Raw genomic sequence first — 10,585 nt, forward strand, 5'->3', positions numbered from 1 at the left:
TTTATTATTTATATATATTTTAAGGCTTTATAAACCCTCCCCACACTTTTATAAACCTTTCCCACACTGTTATTAACCTTTCCCACACTCTTATAAATACTTTTATGCTCTTAAATACTTTCTAAATAATTAAGATAATAAATATATAAAAATACTATATACCACAAAATCCCACAATATAGTGAAAAATCTGCAATACAAAATTAGATATATACAATTTTAAAGTCCACAATACAGTGAGGCTGCGAAAAGTGAATCGCAATATGGCAAGGGACAAGTGTACTCCTGCCTTGTTTCGGAGTATATTAATTAGAGTTTTTAACTTCTGCTTCCTGAGTTATATCTATTTCTTCTGGGGTCATGTTGTCTGTTTATCTTGTTCTTTCTCTTTCATACGGCTGACTTATTCATATATACCCACTATACTATAATCCAAATACACTCATAAAGCTTCTGAAGATAAAATAAGATATAGAGTTCAGCCCTCAATGACTCTACATTTAGCATTTTTAGAAAGTTTGTTCAATTTCTTTAGGAAAAAGCTATTGAAGTTTTACTAGGAAGATTAGGCAATATGTACCCAGATGTCTATCTATGCTCTGTGCTCTTAAGTGGAAGAGAGAGATGGGAATGACTGCTGAGACAGAAGTTCCTTACAAAACAAAAACTTTCAATTGACCTCCTTGTATAAAGCCCCACTTCTCACTCCCATCTCTGTTATACCTGCTAATTCTCAGTCCAGAGCTTCTCCAGGTTCTGATGGCCAGATCTGTCTTCACCTATGTCACTCCCTCATAATACATTTCAGGCTGTGCCTTTCTGCACTAGCTTCTATCATAAACATTCTACCATTCACTTTTCAACTTCCATAAATTTATTGAAACTCAATTGTGATTCTTCTCCAGTTTTGCTCATAATTCTAATGTAGTTTTTCTTTTGATATATTTTTATTTTAGAGGATTCCAGGAAAGACATTACAAATATAGTTGTTCAGTCCATCATCATTTCAAATAAAATCTTACTACTTTTATAATAAGTAAAAAGAATAATGAAATAATATCTATAAACTGAAAGTTTTTTGGCTTATCAAATTTTCCACTATTATAGAAAATGATTTAAAAAATTATTTTGCTTTATTAACCATCTTTTCCAAAGGAGCCATCATATTGGCTTTATTTGGAGACTTCATTCAAGACTTCAGTTGACCTTTGAAGAAAAAGAGGTGGCGCTGGCTCATTGACTCAGTGGTAGAACATCGGCCCAGCATGTGGATGTCCTGAGTTTGTTTCCAGGTCAGGGCACACAGGAGAAACAATCATCTGCTTCTCCACTCACCTCCTCTATTCCTTACTATCTCTCTTTCTCTTCCCCTTCTTGCAGACATGGCTTGATTGGCTCAAGCAAGTTGGCCCCAGGCACTGAGGATGGCTCTGTGGCCTTGGGAGCATGCAGGAATCTGTCTCTCTGCCTCCCCTGATCTCACTTAATTTAAAAAAGAAGAAACAGAGGCTTTTAAACATGGTTCCATATAAATTATTTTTACCACTCTTTGTCTTCACTATATGGTATTAGAGAGAGAGGATATCACAGACGGACCATAAGAGAGATATTTTTAGAAGAAAGAGCAACCAGGGTCTTTTCTTTGGTAATAACAGAACTGTTTGGGATTTATTGTACAGTAGTTCAAATAAATTTTTAAATGCTAAATAGAATTTCTCCATCTTCTTCCTCCTTCTGTCATCTCTTTGAGTTATTGTCCACTCAGAAGTATGGATATTAGTTAAATGGTCTTCAGTAAGCACTCAACAAATTTGAATGCCTGTAAGAGGGTGAGAAGCCAGCCTTTACATTGTTCAAAGACAGGACAAGATTCAACCTTAACTCTATAAAATAGGAAAGATAACCTAAAACCATAGACATTTAGAAGAGTTGAAAGAGTTGTGTTCTTCACTGTAAGCCACTTCAGCCTCACCTCTTCTTGTGGCAAGACTCTTCCTATAACCTCCTAACCAATGGATGTGATTCAGCCTCTTTTTGAATATTGCTAGTGACAGGGGTCTCCATATAGTAGGAGCAAAGTACACCATTGTCAGACAACTCTATTCCTTAAAATGTTCTTAATAAGAACTAAAGTTTTCTTTTTATAAAGTTTCAACCATTAATTCCAGCTTTGTCCTCTGGCATTACACAGAATAAGAAACTCAAGGTAATGGAGAGACCATGGGCTCAAACAAATATATTCTTTAGACATTTAAATTCTGAATACTGGTTTTGCCATTTACTGGATACAAGACCATAGATAGGTAAGCTATATAACACCTAAGAGTTGTAGCTTCCTTATATATTGAAAGAGGATAAATACCTGAAAGAGACTATGGAGCTTAAGTAAGACGGCCCAACTAAGCTCCTCATGTGCCATTAAGTGTTGTGTGAACACTCATTTCTTTCCCTTCTTATCCCACTTCTCATCCCCATGAAAACCCTTCAAATATTTGAAACCAGCTATTATGTCTTTCCTAAGTCTTTCTTTTCAAGTCAGTCTTGAACATTCTGTTTTTTTCAATCATTTCTCAAGAGACTGGCCTGTGAATGTAAGGTCAGGAAGACATAACTTACTGAACTTTAAACATTCCAGTGCAGGCGTGGCCAACAGTTTTTGCCCCCAGGACCAGATTAGAAAGAAAACTTTTTTCACAGGCTAGACAAAATATTAAATTAAAAAATGTTAAATACAAAAATGATTCATTTAAGTAAACAAATTTATTATGTAATTTGTTTATGAATAAATGTGAGTGAAAAATTTTAATATACAATATTATTTTAATAAAAATATATTTTAATAAAAACATAATTACATACTGTATAAATATATAAACTGGATCACAATTCATTGAAACAATATTTAATTAATAGAATGAACTTGAAGGGGTAATATTGCAAATAAAACAATTATTTTGTTTTACAAACAGCCTGGACATGTTTTCAGTTATCAACTGCAGTTATTGTCTATGCTACAATGCCACTTGATTCAGCATACTTGACCACAAAAATAACAAATTGTTTGACCTTGGGTGTGCACTGGCAAACTCCGCCTAAAAGAATGTGGGTTTCATATAGCCACTTGTTGGGCAGATAAAATATATTATGCTCACTTTGTTTAAAATGGTGCTGCCCACGTGGAAGCCCATCGCCCAAGTGATGATATTAGTTGCCCTTCTTGCTTGGGATGGGCATGATTATATTAATATGTGTTGAGGGTGGTGCACTCTCATGAGGAATCCCATTATGCCTCAGATAAGTGACTTTGTATCAGAGACTTCCTTTTTTGTATATTGGATTAAAAGTTTTAGTTTCTACACTATAAAATGGGGCAGACTGGGAGCTTGCTGTCTCTCAGTTCCTGAGATTAGCATTAGATAGGAGAGCAGAGAAAGGGCATGTGGAGGAGAGGAAAAGCAGCCAAGATGGCGGAGTGCTGAAGGAAAAGCCAGTTTGTGTAGAGTTTGTGCAGAGAGAAGGAGATGGGAAACAGAGGTGAACAAGGCTGGTGAGCTAGAAACCTTTGATTCTAGGAAATTCGGATAAGTCAGTAGCTTTATGAGCACTGAATGAGTGGGTTTTGGAGCCCAGTGTGTGTTTTTACTTGCCCACTGGGTGCAAGCTAGGATTAAAGCTAATGGCCCACCAGTTCTTGGTTCCATTGTTTCATTACCATCTGCCCGAATCCAATGTGAACTTGCATGAGCCAGGTGGCTGTGATGGTGGCCGTGGCTACTGGCTTTACACCGCTAAACATCAAACAGTTCATATCGAATACAGACAGTACAAAAGTTGTAAATCTTTATAATGGAATTTTTTTTAAAAAATAAAGAAGTATCACAAATCCATTCGACCAATTATTGGAAGTTAACCCTAGATTAGTCACCACACGCAGAATTCTTTTCCACATATGACTATCTTCTTAAATATCTCGATTTACAATAATCAAAGATGCTTTTGCCTCTGAGTAGCTGAGATTTTAAAGTAGTGGAGAATATTAAAATTTAATCGCGGGCCACATAAACTCATTACGCGGGTCATATGTTGGCCATGCCTGCTTTAGTGCCTGATCGAGTGTCTGAGAAATAGTTGGTACTGAGGGGATGTTGATGATGAAATTAAAATGACTTTCACATGCCAATATCAATTTTCAGGAAAAGAAATTCTTTAAAGGCAGAAACTATCAATGTAGTTTCCTTCCCACCACCCCAACCTTCAGTTTTCTTATACTTGCCTTGATTATCAGCAAGGTCAAACAAGGTGCTGATCAGTATCAGTGTTTTCCTTAGTCTCAGTCTTCTCATCTAATTACCTCCATCCCTACCCTTCCATTATCTTAGTCTTTGTCTTTTTTACATTTGTTTTCATGGATTATTTCTTACATCCTTTTACAAGCTGGCAAGAATGTTTTAAAACACAATTTATTTTCTTTTTAAATATTCTTTTAAAAAACTAATTCTAATTCTCCTATTAATTAAATATTCTCTACTAAGAGGGACCCCCATTTAGGATGAAATAAAACATTTGCCAGTTGAGTATCTCAGGCTCACTCCTATCTGTCCTCAGCTTGATGGTTTCTGTCTCCCTTTCCCCTTTAAAGAAAGAACACATTAATATAAATGCTCATTTCTAAGCTCCTTGAATTATAAAAGTACCTTTAAAGAGCAGATATCAATCACAATTGTTAAAAATAGCACATCTTAGGTAAGCAAAGTTTTGTATACCGAGAAAGAGATTTTAATTTCTCTAACTCTGCCTCTAAGCAAGAAGAGCAGACCATTGAAACACCTGAATCAACAGGTGTCTCCACCTTTGTCACATGGCTAAATGGGGCCTCTATTTTTAAACACATGATTAACATCCATCTATCTGGGCTGGGTTAAATACAGTTCATCTTGTGATTAGAGAGAGGAATCAGATGACTTCTGAGGTTCCTGCCAGCCCTATGACTTGTCAAACAGAAATGTAATTGTGTCCAAGGTTAAAAAGAAAAAGCCAACACTATTTCCAAACAGCCATCAAAACTTTAACCTTCAAAATTCAATAAATGGACCAAGATACCTTTCCCTTCCTTTGAATGAGTCTAAAGCCAAGACTTAACGGAAACTACCTAAAGAAGGAAATAAAAGTAAAACAAACTGGCAACAGAGAAGTAAGGGAGACTGGGTTTGGTGGTAATGAATCAGGGTATTAGACCCGGAGGGTGTCTCTTTCCTAACTACGCAATTAGAGACTCGATAAAAGGTGTTGGTGCCTGCCATCAGCTCACAACCAGCTGTCCTGCATCCCACTTGCTCTCACTCCTGAACAAGGTAAGTCTCCTAGTATCTGCTTGAGCGTACTTAGGATCTTCGCTGCCGCTTTCCTTCTATGTGAGATTATATAAAGATTTAAGAAAAACAGCCTAAGTCAACCACTATTAATGGCATAAACGGGGAGCTCCAGCCACCCAAATGCTTTCTTTGCTTCCAGAGCTTCTTTGATTTTCTTTTTTAAAATATATAAACAATTTTATGACATAGCCATGAACACTACTTAAGACACAGAACTCAGACCTATATTAAATTAAAAATACAGAGTTATTTTAGAGATATTGACTGAGAGGTTAGGACTCTATTTGGTTTTGTTTTTTTTTTTTTTACCAGTAAGTTAACTGAGCCATGTCTTCTTGGTTTAAAAAAAAAAATTATTTGGCCTGCATACATAGCGGTTGATTTTCTTGGCCTCACTTCTCTTTTCCCTACAAGGTTTTCTAACTTCAAAAGTTACACATCCCTAACCAAAAGAGTTAGACTGAGCCAAGGTGGAAGCAAAACAAGTGAGCACTGTCAGATGAGACTGGGAGGCTCTGTCCTAGTCTGTTGGCTTTATTTGTGCATTTCAGTATTGCCATTTGAGTTCTTTTTCCACCCTTGTTTTGCTGTAAAGCTTTCTCTAAACATGCAAGTGTTGCTATTTTCCAAAGGATAGGGTGTAGTATTTCTCCTAATACTTTCTGTGCTAGATCTGATCTCACCACATTACCTGTTGCAAAACTAAATCACTCCTGAAATTCAAATATAATATTTTAAGATACAGAATAGAACAGATGATGCCAGTGAAACTGGGGGAGAGTCAGAAAAGATGATCGTATCTCTTTCCTGAAGGATCTATCCTGAAAAATGAGTCTTCTTTATTCTTTCTCACAGTCTCCTGAGTTTGTCAAGATGCCTGGGCTCCTGAGAGACGTCCTCTGTGTAATCGAGACATTCCATAAGTATGCCAGGGAGGATGGTGATGAGGCAACGTTGACCTGCAGACAGCTGAAACAGCTCATCCAGGATGAGGTTGGGGACATTCTTCAGGTGAGATGCTCACAGAGCTGTGCAAATCATTCTCCATATGCCCTTTCTCCATCATCCAAGCAGGGCAGGTGTAAGTGATCCCTGCCCATTTTACACCTGGTTACCAGCTCTCAGCATTCGCTGTCTTTTGAACAACTTTTTTTCAGTCTCAACTCCCTACTCTATGCAATTGCTTAGCCAATCTTATGGAGAAAAATGAGGCTTTCCTAACTGGGACTATTGCTTCAGCAAAGTAGGCTTTTGAGAGGAGTCATGAGCCAGTATGTACCTGAATGCAACTTATAAGTGATATAAATGCTCCTTTTTTAGCCATTGCTCTCTCATGAAAAATGGCATCCAGAATCAAAAAATTCTTACTGTTTGGGGAAACTTCATCAGTGCCTAAGGAACATGGTTAAGAAATGAGTATTCTTAAGAGACATGCAGACTCTCATGACACTTGGCCCCTTGTAAAGCAGCTGATTTCTTACTGTGTTTTCATGCAGCCATGTGCCATTCATGCTGTGGAGAGAAACTTGAATCTTCTGGTTGTTGACAGTGATGGCACCATCAATTTTGATGAATTTGTTCTTACAATCTTCAACTTGTTGAACGCCCATTATCTTGACATGAAGTCATTACTAAATTCAGAACCAAGACAAGTATCTAAACCAGAAGAGAAGCCAGGAGATATGGATCTCCAGGCAACCAGTAGAACTGGATGGAGGACAGAGGGAACTCCACCAACTCAAGACAAAGTAGTGCTTTCTTCAGAAATTGAGTCATCAGCTCAGCTCAGCCCTGAGGAAAGGGGGTGCAAGAGGGTGGTGGACCCACAGGGAAACACCAAGACTCACAATCTACCAGGAGAAGAATCTCAGCACCGTGACCCTGAGAACCAACACCTGGAAGGAGATGAACAGAGCCAGGAAGTAACCCAAGGTATACCAACAACAGGAGACAAAGGGGCCCAAATTGAGACAAAGAAACCAACAGCAGGATCAGAACAGACTGGCAGTCCCACAAAAGGGGAGGAGGGACAGGATAAGGAGATTCCCAGGGAAGGAGATAATCCAGCCAGGGAGCAAAATGGCACTAAGACAAGAGATCAGATTGGAGAACAGGAAGGGAACTTGGGAACCCAGAGTTCTCCATCAGAAGAAACAACACAGAGAGCACGTGAAGATCAGGAAGTTTCAGCAGAAAAGGGTGTTAAGGAACACTCTGATGCACAAGAACAGCCACTACAAGGAAAAGATAAACCAAGTTCAGCATGTACTGACCCTCCAGAAAAAACTGCTGCCTGGAAACAGTTTCAGAGGCAGAAATCAACTGATCCTAAGGATGATAGTAGAACAGCTGCAGCTCAAGAACTGGAAAAGGATGCTGGTAGGACAAGACCTGGGACAAAGAATTTAACTGAACTTGAGGATGATGGTAGAACACCTGAGACCCGAGAACCTCTAGCACAAGAAAAAAAACATGAAACAGACAACCTGCCAGTCCAAGGGGATAGAAAAAATGATACAGAAACACTTGATGTTGAAACTGAAAAGAAAGAGGAGAAAGGCCCTGTGGCCCATGAAGCAGTAGGACACGAAGAAAGTGAGAAAAAGGCTCAGCCACTCGCCCTGGAAGATGAAGCACAGAATGGGAGGTATCAGGAGCTCCAAGAATCATCAAAAGAAGAGGATGCTGAAGAAAGGTCTGAGACACAAGAGTTAAGCTCAGAAGGAAAACATCAGAATCATCCTGAAACTGAAAGAGAAGAAGCAAGACACACTGAGGAAGGGACAGCACAAGCACTTATGAGCAGCAAAGATACTCCTGCAGCAGAAGGGACATCAGGAGCAAGAGAAAGAATATGGGAGTTATCACCACCTGAGAACAAGTCTAGAGGAGACAATAAAAGTGTCACTAAGACTCATGACAAGCCAGTCGAGGAAGATGATGATTATCAGGGGGAAGACCCTGAGCCAGCAGTCACACAGAATAATAAAGGGTCTTCTGAAATCCCCAGCAGCTTGCCTCCAGAAAATGGTGACAACAGCTTTGAGACAAGTGATTTGCCCATGCAAGGGGATTCCCAGAGTCAAGTAGACTCACTTGGAAAGTTTGTGCAAGGAAGTCACAACAATAACCCAGACACCCAGAAACAGGTAGCGTTGGGTGTGAAAAATAAAACTCAGAAGGCAGTGGGAGGAGAGAATGAGCAACTCACTGAGGAACAGGAACAGCCCAGTGGAGAAGAGCACAAGATTCAGGGCTCAGGAGCTAAAGGCCTAGGCCCAGCTGTAGAGTCTGATGAACACCCAGAGGCACAGACACATCTTGTAACAGAGAAATTTGTCACTTTGGAGAAAGAGGATACAAGCCCCCAAGGTCTGGCAGGAGAAGGTGAAGACCAACAAAATCCAGTCGAGAAGGGACATGATTCTTCAGTCCCCCAGTCAGTCCTTGAAGAGAGGACTCAGAAGACCCAAGGGCCCTGTTCTGCAGAGAGAGGTACAGTCTGTTCCAGTCCACTGTACAGGAACCGCCAGGAGAAGACATTGCAGCAAACAGACATAACCAAAGAGGAGCATCAAAATCAAGCTCAGACAACCAGGGTATCAGGTACAGAGCTCTGCAATGACCAGCTCAGCAATGAGATATCAGGTTGTCCTGTCTTTTTCAATGACAGCTAAGCATTACAATAGTACACAAAGGAACTTTTGCCTGGTAAGGATTCTACTGATGCACAGTAAACATCAGCTCCTCGGGTTTTGGAAGCTAAGCAAGGTCACCCTCAGAGAGAGAAGCCAGACCACAAAGGAAGGTGAGCACTACAAAGCAACATATCCTTATCGTTATCCCAGGAGAAGTTCCAAGCAATCCTGTCCATCTCAACGTATCCTAAACTTCTTTCCTCTTGATCACCCTCTACTCTCACATGTACACATTCAGATACAGATTAATAATCCTTTAAACCCCTTCCTAAATTTTTACAAGAGCAAATAACAAAGCATTCAGCAGTGGGAGCTACTACCAAAGAAATGTTACACCAAACATCCTACCATATGATGCTACAGCCAAGTGTTAAAGTGGACTTTCTCAAGAGACAATTTATCACAATTTATCTGTCAGTAAAAATGGAAAAATCCCTTTCATATCTTTAACAGATGCCAATTTCTTTAATCAATTCACTGGCTTTTTATAATGTGGCAACGGGAAGTACGAGACTTCACAATGCTATCTTATAATCATAAAAGATCATTCATTCATAGTTGTAGATGATTCTGTTTCTGCTTCTTGGTATTTTCCACACAGATTTCAAGTTTATCCTAAAGTTTTATCCCTTAAAATAATCTCAGACATCACCATAACTTAAAACAATTATGATATTACCACCCAATTAAAGTAATTCGTGAATTTCTCTACTCATGTCCAGTTGCAGCTAAATCTATGCCATGTATTCATTAATTGATTTATTCATTCAACAAACTTTTATTAAATCTCACTCCCTACCTAACCCTTTCATAGTGTCTGGCTCAAATAAGCAATCAGAATAATTATAAAGAAGAAAGAAAATACAAATCTCAAGTATGCTTGATTCCATAAGAAGTTCTTACAACCAAGCCCTTCCCAGGTAGCTTGGTTGGTTAGAACATCATTCTAAAGCCCAGAGGTTGCCAGTTTGATCCCCAGTTGGGGCACATACAGGAATAGATCATTGTTCTTGTGTCTTTCTCTCTCTTTCTGTCTGTCTAAAATCAATTAATAAAAAAAAATTTTTTTTAAAGAAGCTCTTATAGCCCTGGCCTGTTGGCTCAGTGGTAGAGCGTCGGCCTGGCGTGCAGAGGTCCCGGGTTCGATTCCCGGCCAGGGCACACAGGAGAAGTGCCCATTTGCTTCTCCACCCCTCCCCTTCTCCTTCCTCTCTGTCTCTCTCTTCCCCTCCCGCAGCCAAGGCTCCATTGGAGCAAAGATGGCCCGGGCGCTGGGGATGGCTCCTTGGCCTCTGCCCCAGGCACTAGAGTGGCTCTGGTCGCGACAGAGCGACGCCCCGGAGGGGCAGAGCATCGCCCCCTGGAGGGCAGAGCGTCACCCCCTGGTGGGCGTGCCGGGTGGATCCCGGTCGGGCGCATGCGGGAGTCTGTCTGACTATCTCTCCCCATTTCAAGCTTCAGAAAAATACCAAAAAAAAAAAAAAAAAAAGCTCTTATAATCAAACATCCACCAGG

The 10,585-nt window shown here is 39.8% G+C and overlaps 1 protein-coding gene across 1 annotated transcript; it reads left to right on the forward strand.

Moving 5' to 3' along the window:
* Positions 1-6,245: 6,245 nt before the first annotated feature.
* On the forward strand, positions 6,246-9,261 carry TCHHL1 (trichohyalin like 1). The gene is given in 3 exon segments (XM_066254523.1): positions 6,246-6,383; positions 6,869-9,161; positions 9,164-9,261. Coding segments are annotated over 3 exon segments (2,529 nt in total).
* The last annotated feature ends 1,324 nt before the right edge of the window (positions 9,262-10,585 follow it).

Source organism: Saccopteryx bilineata, chromosome 2 (genome assembly GCF_036850765.1).
Source record: "Saccopteryx bilineata isolate mSacBil1 chromosome 2, mSacBil1_pri_phased_curated, whole genome shotgun sequence".
NCBI classification, from domain to species: domain Eukaryota; kingdom Metazoa; phylum Chordata; class Mammalia; order Chiroptera; family Emballonuridae; genus Saccopteryx; species Saccopteryx bilineata.